A 14794-nucleotide genomic window follows, 5' to 3' on the forward strand; every position below is an offset into this window, starting at 1 on the left:
TGCACCACATGATGGGAACTGGAAGAAAGAAATTGCTTTGATTTTTCAAGCTACGTGAGTTAGCCTAGGTAAACCGATAGAAAGTAGTTAATGGAGTCTTTTTTTTCCCTCCTAAACCAAACCAAATTTTTTATTAGTCACATTTTTGTCAGTCACCATAAACACCCAGAACCAGGAAAAGCGACTGGCCAAATTAAGCCCACAAGATTTCATATGGCCTGACCAAAAATAGCTCCATAAAAATGACAAAATCGTCCCGTGGCTTTTATGTCGCAGCTGACCCCTGCTCGAAACACTATTGTTGCACTGTAGCGAATAACATGTTTGGAACGTCCATATTCAGGGTAGAATCAGAAGTGGGACACCGTAAGTGCAACAACAGGGAAGGTTTAATACACAGCATCAACGTTGCTTGTTCAACTCAATGGGTATAGTATAGTAAACTTGTTGTCCCGATGTGTTTTAAGGACGATAGTGCCTTGGAAGGTGTTCCGGCAGGCACTGCACGAGTTCCACCCCATCAGCTCGGGCCTGGAAGCCATGGCCCTCAAGTCCACCATCGACCTCGCCTGCAACGACTACATCTCCGTCTTCGAGTTTGACATCTTCACCAGGCTTTTCCAGGTTGGGCCTATACTCACACGCACATGCAAACACACACGTACATGCGCATGGACACACAAAAACACCAGCACAAGTGCATGGATATACACACACACTCGCATGCCTAGATGCACGCACACACACACTCAAATTCAGGGTTGCACACACTCAAACACACACTCACACACAGCCCCCCTTGTACTACACTCCACTGCGCCAATGTACACAATTTCTCTTGAGAGATGAGTTGAGAAAAGAGTCAGACAATGTATTTGTGTTATGGATATCACATTTTATTGGTCACATTCACATGGTTAGCAGATGTTAATGCGAGTGTAGCGAAAATGCTTGTGCTTCTAGTTCCGACAGTGCAGTAATCTTGTTAGATATTACTGTAGCTCCCATAGAATAGTCCTCCATACCATCACTAACTCCTATCTACGGTTTAAAAGCTGGGGGTAATGGACCAAACAATGGCCATCACTGTAGCCAATAGTCTCTTACCATAGCCGCACTTTCTAACTACACATGAGTTTGGCAAAGCAATACTTATTGTGGCCATGTGTGTTTCTCTGCTATGAGGTATCGGGTGGCTGTTGCCTGCAACCCTGCCTGCTGAGAGAGAGGGCCAGTGTTTTGTAGTGGCTGCGTTGCGTGTCTCTAGGCTGAATTGAGGCCTCTTGCTGGCTCTTGTTGTTGGTATAATGCAGTCTCCAATTCTTAAAGAACCCACTTTACAGCAGTGGATCTCAACTGGTTTTGCTTCAGGAGCCAAATTGAACCAGGTTGTCTTAGTCGCGATCCAATATTCGCATCGCGATTTTATTTTATTTTAGCCAAAATTACGGTCTGTAAAACTGTTCAATCCTATATTGACAGTAAATGTGCTAATTATATGGCAAGGGAACAACAGTCCCACCTATTTTTTATTGTCAATAACCCATATTCTGGTTTGAGACTCCAAATCTGCTAAATAAATAACTCTATATTGAAAATACTATGATTGAAGAAAAGTAGTTGAGGTTAAATTATTACAAAAAAATATAGGTTCATTATTTCTAAACATTTTATACCTGGTTTTAGTCATTAAAATTCAGACTGCTGTATAAAAATAAATAAAAGTAAAACCACTCATGACCCATTCAAAACCTTGGACCTACCAGTTGAGAATCGCTGCTTACAGGTCGGGACTAGATGAAATTGTTAAATGCCTAGGAGAGGAGTGGCTTTTTGGGGGCTAATTCAAGTTTTTAAGTGGCCACCGTACAGAGAACAGAGAGAGCTTACTGGGCCATTCTTTCACTGCTAGTCAGCTGTGAGGAACAAACTGTACTAAAACGTACCTGTCCTGTCACAAAGGACCTCGGGATCTGACTAGTCCTTAGGAAATACGATTGCGTTATTGACATTTTTGCAATTCTCATCCACTAGTGACGCATCGCTAATCTAGTTGCATTGGGAAAAGTTCTAGTGGCTGTTTCCCAGACACAGATTAAGCCTAGTCTTGGACTAATGTACGTTCACCCGAGATGAATTTCACACACGTCATGTTTAGTGCTGCTGTGCCTGTGTGCAGTGGCCTAAATGCTAAAAGACCAACAACCAATGTCCCCCCGTAAGTAATTGTCCCAATTGGACAAGTGCAAGTAGTTGCCCCTTGTTTCAATCCATTTTCTTCCGTTTGGTGCCTAATGAATATGCCCACGCCACTTACATGCCAATTTCAATACCTCAAAGCGAAGGTTTATATAAATTTTCCCCTTTTAGTCACCGGTTTCTTTTGTTGTTTCTAAGGCACGACTAGTATTTGTTCCCTAAGGGGAAGTGTTCTTCAGTCTTATTTTTTCTTCAACATTTTATTTTGTATTTTCTTTAGGCCCCAGCTAGCTCCCTGGCTTGTGTGATAGTGAGTGGATTGGATACAGTGCAACCTAGGTGGCTGGCTGTCTGCGAGTCGTGCCGAACAGCTGAACACATGCCCTTTATTTGGGTTTTGGACGCGCCCTCAAAATAGCCGCGGCGTGTTTGCCGAGAGCGCTCGTGTTCTTTTGAAGCCCCCTGCACATCAAGGTCGTGCTTCTCATCAGCATGTGAATGAACCTGTATGATAGAGCGATAGTGGATAAACTGCAGTAGAGCAGAATTGGATGGAGGCATCATTTCTTGTTAGTAACACAAGACTGGTCTGGTTAAAAGTAGTGCACTATATGGAATAGGGTGCCATTTTGTGACGTGTGCATTTGCTACTTGCTAGCTTCCTTTGCCTGTAGTAGTACATGTATAATTTTGACTGCCGTCTGCCCGGTATGTCTTATCTATGACTATGGTTCCTGTGCTATCTGACGGTTAGGTGTAGCGCGTTAGTAGACTTGCTAGCGGCTCTCATCGGTGATGCTGCATGCATGACACTCAGCAGGGTAAAGAGGAACGCGTTTTACGATGGGTGTGAGGTCGCTTTCTTTCCGTTCGTGTTGTGGCCGGAAGTGAAAACTGGCTGATGTAGCCTAGCCGACTCAAGGGTCGTGTCCTAGGGTTGTGTTCATTGGGCGTGGGCTAAGAGAAGTGTCTTAATTAAAATACTTTCACATTTTACAGTTAAAAATGACATCGGAGAATGCGTCTTTTAGAAGAGGAAGTGACAGGATGGCATTGTTGCGGTCTGTTGGGTCACCCATACATGTATAACCCATTGGTTGACTGTATTGTACAAGGCTTGGTCTTTGGTCACTTTGTTTCCACTTCATTTTGCCACTAAACCATCAGCATGAGTTCACTTCACACTTTCTTTCACAGTTTTTGACGTGTCAAGAGACCTCACAAACTCACTGGTGTGGATCCCCCTTCACACCGCTACGCATCCTAGTCTAATTGCTAAGTCAATTTGAAACAAGTTTGTCATAGTGCGTTAGCTTCCATCTGCTAGCAGTAGAAGTTGCACGAACACTGGCCTAACTCTATTTCCTCTGTTCTGTTGTCTCCGAGCATACATTTTAAGACCAGACGGCTGAAAAATAGTTCCTGATGGTGTGTCAGGGTACTCTGAACACTCTCTAATTTGAGTCACACAGGCAGTCGTATTGCAGCACAGGGTGATTGACTCATAGTACAGTACATTCGTAGCTTCTCACTGTCGTTACCACATTACCATTCCCCGGGGGCAGATCTGACATGAAGATAAGGTTGCATCTCTGGAGAAAGTAAAGGGAGCTTTTAAGAGTCAGCCATGATTTGTTGCATTACTCGCCACGGTGTACCACTGTGTTGTGCCGCTGTGTTGTACCACTCTGCGACGACGTGACTCACCTTCTGCTCTGTGCTGCGTGGGTGTGTGCAGCCTTGGTCGTCTCTGCTGAGGAACTGGAACAGCCTGGCGGTGACTCACCCGGGCTACATGGCCTTCCTCACCTACGATGAGGTCAAGGCCCGGCTGCAGAAGTTCATCCACAAGCCTGGCAGGTCAGTGAGAGAGTCTGCATACAGACACATGAGCACATTAACACACACACACACACGGGCACACACACCGTATGCACCCTGATGCGTGTGCGCACACACCTCAGCCAGATACACTTTCTCCTCTATTGTCGATGCACAAACACAATGAGAGAGGAGCATGATGTTTTATTATAAACTGGGTGGTTCAAGCCCCAAATGCAGGTTTGGCTGACATCTGTGGTATATCAGACCGTATACCACGGATATGCCAAACCATTTATTTTTTACTTCTCTAATTATGTTGGTGACCTGTTTATAATAGCAGTAAAGGCGCCTCGGGGGGGGGGGGTTTGTGGTATTGTGCATAAGAACAGCCCTTAGCCCTGGTTTATTGGCCATTTACCACATCCCCTCGTGCCTTATTGCTTAATTATACACTTTCATTCAAGTTACTCTCTCATTAAAACCATGACTTTACATATTCACTTTTATTCTTCTCTCTTCAACATATGTGATGGTCACTGACTTGAGACTTGCCCGTGCTGTCACGTACTCTCACACTCCAAAAACAGCTACTTAGACTACTGTTAAGGCGCAGTGCTTTCTTACAGTCTGCCTGTCATGAGCTTACACACACACACTAACAAACTCGACCTAACACACTCTGGCGAGCACCGCCAGCTTGGCTGTCGAACGCACACTTGCACAATGACACCAGAAGGCGCCAGTCCACCCTCACCCCTAGTCTCATGTGCCCCCCCCCCCCCCCCCCCCCCCCGTGGCACATGGAACAGCATGGTACCTAGCATCAATAGGTCTATTGTAGAGACTGGGCGGATGTCAGTACTCGCTCCAACAAGAGGGCAAGTGTGTGACACAACGCGGCAAGTATTGAGCCTTCGTTCAACCTCTTATTCCTAGATGACAAAATTGGTGACTCTTTAAAATGATTTGAATGAATAAGCGTTACTTAACTATGTGTGGATGGTGTATTCATATTAATAATGCTTGAGGATCCTGTGATGTGTAAACGTTTCCAAGCGTTGTGAGTGCGTACAGCATTGTAAGCTGTGATGTGTAAACGTTTCCAAGCATTGTGAGTGCGTACAGCATTGTAAGCTGTGCCTGTGTAAACGTTTCCAAGCGTTGTGAGTGCGTACAGCATTGTAAACGTTTCCAAGCGTTGTGAGTGCGTACAGCATTGTAAACGTTTCCAAGCGTTGTGAGTGCGTACAGCATTGTAAGCTGTGATGTGTAAACGTTTCCAAGCGTTGTGAGTGCGTACAGCATTGTAAACGTTTCCAAGCGTTGTGAGTGCGTACAGCATTGTAAGCTGTGATGTGTAAACGTTTCCAAGCGTTGTGAGTGCGTACAGCGTTGTAAGCTGTGATGTGTAAACGTTTCCAAGTGTTGTGAGTGCGTACAGCATTGTAAGCTGTGCCTGTGTGTGTGTGCGTATGCTGTACACGCTTATAAATTGAATTGCATATAGTGTGCACACTCACACTATAAGCAATACAATTTATAGGCATGTACAGTATATTGTTTACAAAAGTTTGTAATGCCTGCAATTGCTTTATAAAAAGCTTGTTAATGAAAACATATCCTTTGGTATTGAACTCAGGACAGAGAACTCACCAGGAGTTTGCTTAGGGTGGGGATGAGCTGGGATTGGGCATTTTTTGGGGGGTGTTTTCCCTATTGTCATTAGTCCTGTGTGTGTGTGTGTGTGTGTGTCACAGCTACATCTTCAGGCTGAGCTGCACGCGACTGGGCCAGTGGGCCATCGGCTACGTCACTGCAGATGGGAACATCCTGCAGACCATCCCCCACAACAAGCCCCTCTTCCAGGCCCTCATCGACGGCTTCCGGGAAGGATTGTGAGTTCACCAACCTCTCTTTCTCTGTGCGTCTGCCTTCCTGTCTCGGTCTCTCTAACTGTATCTTTCTCTCTCGTCTCTCTTTCTCTCGTCTCTGTCTATTTCTCGCCCTTTCCAGTCTCAACTCGAGCTGATCTTTCTATAAACAATGGGGATAATTTTACATCTCAAAGTCCTTGCAACATGTCTCATGTTGCATCGGCCACGACTCCATGTCCCCTTCTGTTTTCATAAGCAGCAGGAGAGTTTGATTTGCAATGTGCAGTCAGTGGTTTGGGTGGATAGTGGCTATAATGGCGTCTCCTACAGCATTGGTTCCAAACTCTGGTCCTCGAGTACCCCCAACAGTACACCTTTCTGCTGTAGCCCCGGACAAGCACACCTGATTTTACTTGTCAACTAATAATCAACTCCTTGACAAGTTGAATGAGTTGTGTTTGTCCGGGGGTTTAAACAGAAAATGTGTACTGTTGGGGTTACTAGAGTATGCCAGTGTTCAAACTTCTGTTTTTGTTTTATAAACGCTGTGGTAAGAATCTTCCAGCCTGTAATCAAATGCTGAGTTAGTCTGTGAAAGGTTGTAGGCTACATGTGATTTGCTTTGCAAAGAGTAGAACATGTGTTGTACTATGTAAAGTATAGCCTTAAGGTTACGCGAAAGACGTAGTCAAAAACATACAGCTGCGACTCAAATTACACTCTATTCCCCATATGGTGCTGTGTTTTTAATTATTTTATTTATTTATTATTATTTACTAGTTACAGTCTTGTCTCATCGCTGCAACTCCCGTACGGACTCAGGAGAGGCGAAGGTCGAGAGCCAAGTGTCCTCCGAAACACAACCCAACCGCACTGCTTCTTGACACAATGCACATCCAACCCGGAAGCCAGCCGCACCAATGTGTCAGAGGAAACACCGTACACCTGGCGACCTGGTCAGTGTGTACTGCGCCCGGCCCGCCACAGGAGTCGTTAGTGCGCACTGAGACAAGGATATCTCTGCCGGCCAAACCCTCCCTAACCTGGACGACGCTGGGCCAATTGCGCGTGGACCTCCCGGGTCGTGGCCGGCTGCGACTGAGCCTGGGCTCGAACCCAGAATCGTTGGTGGCACAGTGATGCAGTGCCTTAGACCACTGCTCCATCCGGGAGCGTGTTTTTAAACCCTTGTGGCAGCCCTGTGTGGCTTTACTCAATAGCAGTGTACTTTATATCGGGAATAGGGTGTCATTTGAGACAACCTACAGTACCAGTCAAAAGTTTGGACACACCTACCTCTGAGAGAATGCCAAGAGTTGTGCTACACTTTTTTTTGCTTACTACATTATTCCATATGTGTTATTTCATAGTTTTGATGTCGTCACTGTTATTCTACGATGTAGAAAATGGTAATAAAAAAAATAAAAAAACCTTGAATGAGTAGGTTTCCAAACTTCTGACTGGTACTGTATGCGTGTTGGTTTCCCCTTGTGAGTGACCATCTCCTCTACCCAGCTACCTGTTCCCCGACGGGCGCTCCCAGAACCCAGACCTCACAGGACTGTGTGAGCCCTCGCCACAAGACCATATCAAAGTCACACAGGTAGGTCTCTCTCTCGCATTCATAACCTTACATACTGCACTTCCTGAATCTCGGGTCCTGCTCTGTAGAGGAAACGGTTTGAAACTGAGTGAAAACGGGTACTATTTAAACTTGTCCAGTAGGAAATTCTGATTTATTTTCTGTTTTAAAATGTTTTTGCTGTGGTGTGCCCTACTGAACACGACCCTGGCTCCTTTTTAGTTGCAATATAAGAAACAAACTAAACTACGGGTGCTTTTAATCTGCTCCGTTTGTGTTTAATGAGCATGCTATTCTATGCTCTGGGAGGTCTGCTAAAATCCCATGGCTGACTATGCATCTCTGTGTGTATGTCCTCAGGAGCAATATGAGCTGTACTGTGAGATGGGCTCCACCTTCCAGCTGTGTAAGATCTGTGCGGAGAACGACAAGGACGTGAAGATCGAGCCCTGCGGTCATCTCATGTGTACCTCCTGTCTCACCGCCTGGCAGGTACTGTACCCCTAGTCTCTTTCACACTGCTGGTTAAGGGGGGTGTAGGGCGGGTTGGTGGGTGTGTGGGTCAGTGGGCGGAAGTGTATATGTGGGTGCATGCATGTGCATTCTCATATAGACATGAATGTTCCTAATCCCTCTCTCTCCCTCCCTCTCTCGATTATTTTCTTCTCCTTCAGGAGTCGGAGGGTCAGGGCTGCCCATTCTGCCGGTGTGAGATCAAGGGCACGGAGCCCATCGTGGTTGACCCCTTTGACCCCAAGGACCCCATAGGGGGCTCCTACGGGAGCTGCAGGGGTATTTTTGGGGCGGAGGGTGCCCCGTCGCCCAGCTACGACGATGACGACGACGACCGGCTGGAAGACCCCCACCTCATGATGAGCAAGCTGGCCTGTTCCAAGGTGAGCGCGGTTTAGCTAAATCTGATATGCCCTCTTCCTCCTTACTGTAGCTCCTTGGTGAAGTTTCCCCTAGTTACAGGTCTAGGATCAGCTTCCCCTCCCCTATTCTTAACATTTTAGTGGGGGATATGCGAAAACTGAGTGTGAGTGTTGTCCAGGGACAACTTTACATTACTCTTCCTCTCCCTGGGCCACGTTCAGCAAGGTACAACATTGTGGAACGTTCAGATAAATTCTGTCACAAATAATACTTTTCTTTCTCAAAGTTTACCTACTGAAAGTTGGGCACATAACCTACTGTAATCCTTGTGGACTATAAATGTGCACCCCTGCTCTAAACTGAACTCTTCTGAGGAACTCTTCCTCTCTCTTTCCCGCACCTTCAGAGTGTAAGATCACATCGCTTTCATCTTTGACTTCTAAGCTTCCGGGTTAGCTTTGCTTCTTCCAGGTATTTGATGTGCGGGGTCTTTATTTTTCTCCTCTTGTGAGACGGCATCTTTCAGCTGTCTCTTTGTAACACGTCTGAACTCAGCCCGTGGAGTAAGCTTGAATAGACGAGTACTCTGAGAGTGAGATCACACAGCTTTGATGTGATTGGGCATTGTTTTCTTTGGTATTGAAGAGGAAGTGTGCAGTGACAAGTTCCCAGAACTCTCTCCCTGAGCTGTCGTGTGATGTTGCAGGTGGAGCGGCCCCCTTCGCCCATGTCCCTTGCGCCCCAGTCCTCCCTGCCCCCCGTGCCCCCCCGCCTCGACCTCCTGCAACACCGACCGCCCAACCCCCCAGGAGCATCCAGCCCAGGGACCACGTCCAAGGCAAGCTCTCTGCGCAATTCACAGTCTAACAAATGGGAATGTCGCAAATTGAAATGTGTGCGGAGAGTCGGGCCTATTTAGCCACTGTTGGACCGCAGTGGAGGTTGAATAGAAATTAAAATAAGTGGCAGTAATTTATGTTTTGTATAGCACAGACCAAAATCCTCAAACTTTGTTAAAAATGAGTGTTTTTGGCATGACAGCTGTTAATTAATGTGCTTCCGTGATAAGTTGACAAATGCTCCTACGAAGTAGGCTACTACTTCCTATGAAAACAGATGAAATTGATTCAGTCCTCATGGTCTGTAATTGTGCCCTCCTTGCCTGTAGGCGTCCTCCCACCACAAGGACAAGCCTCTCCCACTGCCCCCAGCCCTGAGGAACCTGCCCCCTCCTCCTCCACCAGACAGACCTCTCTCTGCCGGGCCTGACGGGTGGCTCGGCAGACGGCCACTACCCTGCACCCCCCTGGGGGAACCCAAGCTCCCCCCGGCCCCGCCCAACCGTAACCTGGCCGACTGGAACCCCAGGCCGGTGCCCAAGGCCCCCGGACAGCCACCCGGTGTGGGAGACAGGCAGCTCTCCAACAGACACTCCCTCCCACTGGCCCTACCGTCAGCCCTAGACGGATGCACAGACGGACAGCGGAACAACAGCTCGCTCAGTCTGGACCATCAGCTGGTGAAGGGAGCCCAGGTATAATACTAGCTTCCGTTAGAGCAGTTGGTTAAATGTGGTTTCACAGACATGGATTTCGTCTATACCAAGAGTGTATACAGTTGCACGTGACTGTGTGAGGATCACAAGTGAGTATTTACAGAAATGGAACTTGAGCGGCGTCTTCTCTGTTCCTCCCCAGAGTTTTGGAGGCACGGCGTCTGGCAGTCAGGAGTATGACAACCCCAAAGTGAGGCCTTCGGTGTCGGCCAATGCCATCTATGCTCTGGCTACAAGGTACAGTACACACACTCCTCTCCCTGCTGTGTGAATGTGCTATATGATGTATAAGGCCCAGGAGATTTTCCTGGCTGAGTGACTTTACCTGAGGTATAGGTATACTCAGAACCTAGAGTTTTCCCCGATCAGGTCCCAGAATCCCAATCTGTTTATATTAAGTGTCCTCCTCTCACTCCCTGCGTTGTCAGACCACATCCAGATCTGAAGCCTGTGGCTGGGGGAGAGACCTACGAGAGTGACGAGGAGTCCGACTACATGATCCCCACCTCTCGGCCCGTGCTGGCCCCCATGGCAGCCCCCCTTGTGGTGACAGAGGCCCCAGCTCCCAAACCCCCCCAGCCCAGCTCTCTTAACTCATGGTAAGCACCATCTGCTATAAGACCCACTCATTGAGAAACGCTTCATTGAAAGGTTTCACTGTAAGTTCGTTGATAACAGTGATGATATTGTATGATATGATATCTTCAGTAATGTATTTTCTTATTCTGACAATTGATTACACGTCAATAGCAAAAACACAAGTAAAAAAAATATATATATCTAAAATAAAATCTAGCCATATGATGTCATGTCCTCTTAGCCTCCCTCCCCTTCCTGTGTTTGATAGGCCCATGCTGAAGGACCTGGATGAAGGACCTCAAATGTATGAAGCCATGTATAACATCCAGGCCCAGGCCCTCACAGCCTCCCTGCCTCACCTGGCCAGAGACTCGGGTACTGCCCTATCACAAAACTATGGCTGTGTGCCAAATGGCACCTTATTCACTACATAGTGAATTACTTTTGACTCATACTTTTTGGCCACTCTGTTCTAAACACAATCCACTTCTGCTTATTATGAACACGCATGTAGTATACCCCATCTTTTCTAGTTCAGCACGCCACCTCTCTTCTCATTTTACCCCACTGTTCTAGCCCACACTATTCTATTCTATCCCATTCTATTAAATTCCCTTCCATTTGAGGAGATTAAAATGCCATTGTTTCATTTCACCCTTCTGACCTGACTGTGAATCCCTCCCTTCCCCAGATTGCTCTGAGCTGCCCCCCATGGCCAGTACCAATGGTCCCATCTGGGAGATCCCCTGCCCGGTCCGGGAGCTTCCCGAGGAGGTAGAGGAGGAGAACGGCTATGACATCCCCAAACCAGCTTTGCCCATGGCCCGACGCACCCTCTCCGAGCTGGGGGCCGCCACCAGCCGTCTTGTCATGGACAGCGAGCCCGGAGCGTCTGCCTGTAAGGCCTCCACAAAGCCAGTGATATAGTTAATTTGTAGGGTCAGGAGTTTCAAAGGGGGGTAGTTCGAGCCGCATGTGGCTTCAGAGCCGTGTGTTTCAGACCCTTATAGTTAATTTGTAGGGCGGAGAGTTTCTTCTGACCTCATCTGACCAGGGAACACTGGACCCTAGGTACTTTATTTGATAAAGACATGTACAACAAACCAGATTTGCACCAGATTTGAGCTAAATAAATAGCCAATTGTAAGCTATAGGCTGTTACTAGAGCCCAGAGTTTTTCCGTCCCAGTCATGGGTTGAGGAAAAACTCCTGGCCCAGTGCATCTCGAATGGCGGACCACCCCTGGGTATTTAACAAGGTTGTCCCTCATGTATTATTCCTGTATTTAAGTCTTCAAGATTTAGGATTGCGAATTGCGAGATTTGGGCAGGAGAACTGAATTGTAATGTGGATGCTGCTTGTTGTTCTGTGGTTTGTGATGCGAATGCTGTTCTATTCTCCTTCCTGTTCTTGTAGCCTTCTCAGAGTCCAGTGACGCCCCAGAGCGGCCGCCCAAGCCCCTCCCCCGCCGCTTCAACTCAGAGCGCCGGCGCAGCCCCATACCTCCTGGATTAGGCACTGGAGGAGGCGGAGGAGGGTCGGGAGAAGGAGGTGGAGGAGTAGCCAACCCCCAGATCACCAGCGAGATTGAGCATCTCATGAGCCAAGGCTATACCTACCAGGACATCCAGAAAGCCCTGATGATTGCACAGAACAATATGGAGATGGCCAAGAATATCCTGCGCGAGTTTGTCTCCATTCCCTCCACGGCGCACATTCTTACATAGTACCTCCTCTGCTCCAGCCCTGCCCAGCTCAGCCCAAAGCCCATCGCCTGCAGTACTAGCGCTTCAGTGCTAACCGGAGCCCCTGCAGTCTCCTGTCCGGCGCCCTCTCAAAGCTAGCTCGATGCTAACTGTGTGTGACTCCGAGCCCTGCACTCCACGTGATTTCTCAAGAGAGTCTGGACGCCTTTTGTAATGTGCTGCAGGGCCACTCTCCATATCCCATGTGGTGATGCTGATGGCTCATCATGCAACCGAAGCTTCGGCGGTCTTTCTCAGTCGTTTTCGCATCCTCCCGAGGCCTCTACCGAAATGTAATCGACACCTCGCAACAAAAAAAAACATGTACGTGTGTCTATATAAGAATTTAATATATAACAAAATATATATTAAATGTGTATAATGTATACATATATATTTCCCATGAGTTCCGCTTCGAAGGTCTTTTTTTTTTTTCATGTCGTTCATGTTAAGGATAGATTGCAGAGGTCAAAGATGGTGGTTCTTTGAAGCCGCTCTGAGCGAGAGAGCACCCTTCTATAGTCCCCAGCCCTCACTTTGAGGAGAAAGACAGACTTGGTTTAGCATTTAGAAGCAGGCGTTTCCTAAACATTTGGCAACATGTCAAATGTGGCCTTTTTAATGATATTGCTTCGGTACTTTCTGGGGGAAATTAGTGTTTGTGTGTTGCCTCAAAGTAGCATAATGTTAGTGTTAGAGGTCTGGACTGTCATCTCCAGCTAAGGTTGTAGCCCAGTGTGTGGTTTGTGTGTGTGCGCTTTCAAGTGATCTACAGCTAAGGGAAAGGTTAAACCCATAGGGTGTGTGTCTTTGTCTGGGATGTGTCTTTGTCTGGGATGTGTGTTAGGTGTGTCTGGCCATTGACTTGGCTACTAGGGTAGGGATGCGTGATGGCTGACCGAGTTCACGGTTGACAATTTGACTTAAGCCCGGTGAAAAGCAAAGCTGTTTTGACTGTGTTATTAGATATATGCATCATTTTCTACTGTGGGTAGCTTTATTTCCTACATCTAATCGCCTCATCAGTGATTTCGATGACCAAACTGGGACTGGGAAGCCTGTGTTTAGTTTTTTCACTAAGACGGTTTTTAGAGGCAGTCCTGGCTCTGCTGTTAAGCCACACAAATGTGTGATACCAACTTCGGATGACTTGGATGTCTATGTTAGCGCAGTGGAAGAGGGGATGCTCTCTCTCACTCCCACTCTGTCAGATCTAATCAATCGAAGCCATCTGGGAGGTCCCGATTGGCCCATGTCCCAATCCCTCTTCTATCCCTGAGCAAAATGAATGCTGGTTGGTCGTTCATCCTTAAATGTAGTGCTCTTTCTAAACATACTTCTCTCTACCAATCGTCTGAATGGGAGGGGCAAAGTGTACTTAAATCTAACGGTGGGCAAAAAAGTATTGACGGATTCTATTAAAGGCCCAGTACCGGGCCAAGATGTTATGATGTGTTGAACACAGCTCCGACATGAGGAGAGCTTCGTCCGAGACGTACACCGAAGCTGTTCATCGTTGTGAAAGAAAAAAAAATATGTCATCGATTTACTTTAATAATATATTATTATTATGATCATTATTGTTATTATTAATTCAGAAGTGCTTTACTGCTGCTACTATTGTTATTGCTATACTATTAAGCCTTAAATGTACATTTGTGAATATTGTTGTTTGACCTCTTTTTTTTTTGTTCTTTTTTTTTTAAAGTGACAGTATCTAATTTGTGTTCTTTATTTGGTGATGTAGCATACTTGAAAATGCAAGCAGCTTGGGTTGTGCAATTCAAGCTGAATTCAGTTGTTTTCTTATCTTTAGTGTTGGACTGGATAGCCTTTAGGGGAATTATGATGACATCATAAATCGCACTGTCAGCATATTGACCGAAGTGGTAGCACCGGCAGAACGAACGATGTGATTGAAGAAAAGGAACAGTGCCATAACTCAGTCAGACGTCTGTATTGTAAATGCCTCCACTTAAAAGGGGAGTACATCTAATCCAGATGAAATTGGGTGTTGTGCAAGCTTTGTTATTAAGGAACGTCTTAATTGCACAGCTGCAAAAAGCCCAGTAGCTTAGGGAACAAGGACATGTTGAGACGCACACCCAAAATGTTGATGAGTCGCCCCCCCCCCCCCCCCCCCCAAAGGAGACAAAGTTGCACATTCTATATAACTCTTGTTTATTTCGGTAAACCGTTCCGGTCACACATTGACAGGGTTATAAAGAGTGTTTTACTTTATTTTTCCTACAGAGATATTACATCTGTTGTTTGGGTCAACGTAACAGCAGGGTTTGTGGACCAGTTGGGAATGTGGAAATGTTGTTTTCTGTTTTCACGGAGAGGTTTCCCCAAAATCCCGGTTGGAGAATTGCCAAGTTTTAGGATTCCCCTCCCTGTTATTACTTCCTGATTCCAGGAAAACCTGGGAATTGTGGGAACATTTCTGGAATTTTGCAATCCGATCTGTAACTCAGGAATACCATATGTACACTAACCAGACAAGTGACTTTTCACGTGGACTGTTCCGACTCGTCTTGACTCAATGAGTTGACAACAC

General features: G+C 46.7%; 1 protein-coding gene across 1 annotated transcript in view; it reads left to right on the forward strand.

The window, feature by feature from the left end:
- Positions 1 to 14373, forward strand: part of LOC110503541 (E3 ubiquitin-protein ligase CBL) — a 34446-nt gene extending 20073 nt beyond the window's left edge. The window contains exons 4-16 of the mRNA XM_021581913.2: positions 468 to 624; positions 3938 to 4059; positions 5781 to 5918; positions 7413 to 7500; positions 7840 to 7971; positions 8154 to 8375; positions 9062 to 9193; positions 9524 to 9889; positions 10053 to 10147; positions 10339 to 10509; positions 10758 to 10864; positions 11181 to 11387; positions 11906 to 14373. Of these exons, the coding sequence (XP_021437588.1) occupies positions 468 to 624; positions 3938 to 4059; positions 5781 to 5918; positions 7413 to 7500; positions 7840 to 7971; positions 8154 to 8375; positions 9062 to 9193; positions 9524 to 9889; positions 10053 to 10147; positions 10339 to 10509; positions 10758 to 10864; positions 11181 to 11387; positions 11906 to 12216 (2248 nt within the window). The 3' untranslated portion in view covers positions 12217 to 14373. The remainder of the gene's footprint in view (positions 1 to 467; positions 625 to 3937; positions 4060 to 5780; positions 5919 to 7412; positions 7501 to 7839; positions 7972 to 8153; positions 8376 to 9061; positions 9194 to 9523; positions 9890 to 10052; positions 10148 to 10338; positions 10510 to 10757; positions 10865 to 11180; positions 11388 to 11905) is intronic.
- Positions 14374 to 14794: the final 421 nt, after the last annotated feature.

This window comes from Oncorhynchus mykiss, chromosome 24, assembly GCF_013265735.2.
Source record: "Oncorhynchus mykiss isolate Arlee chromosome 24, USDA_OmykA_1.1, whole genome shotgun sequence".
Lineage (NCBI taxonomy): Eukaryota > Metazoa > Chordata > Actinopteri > Salmoniformes > Salmonidae > Oncorhynchus > Oncorhynchus mykiss.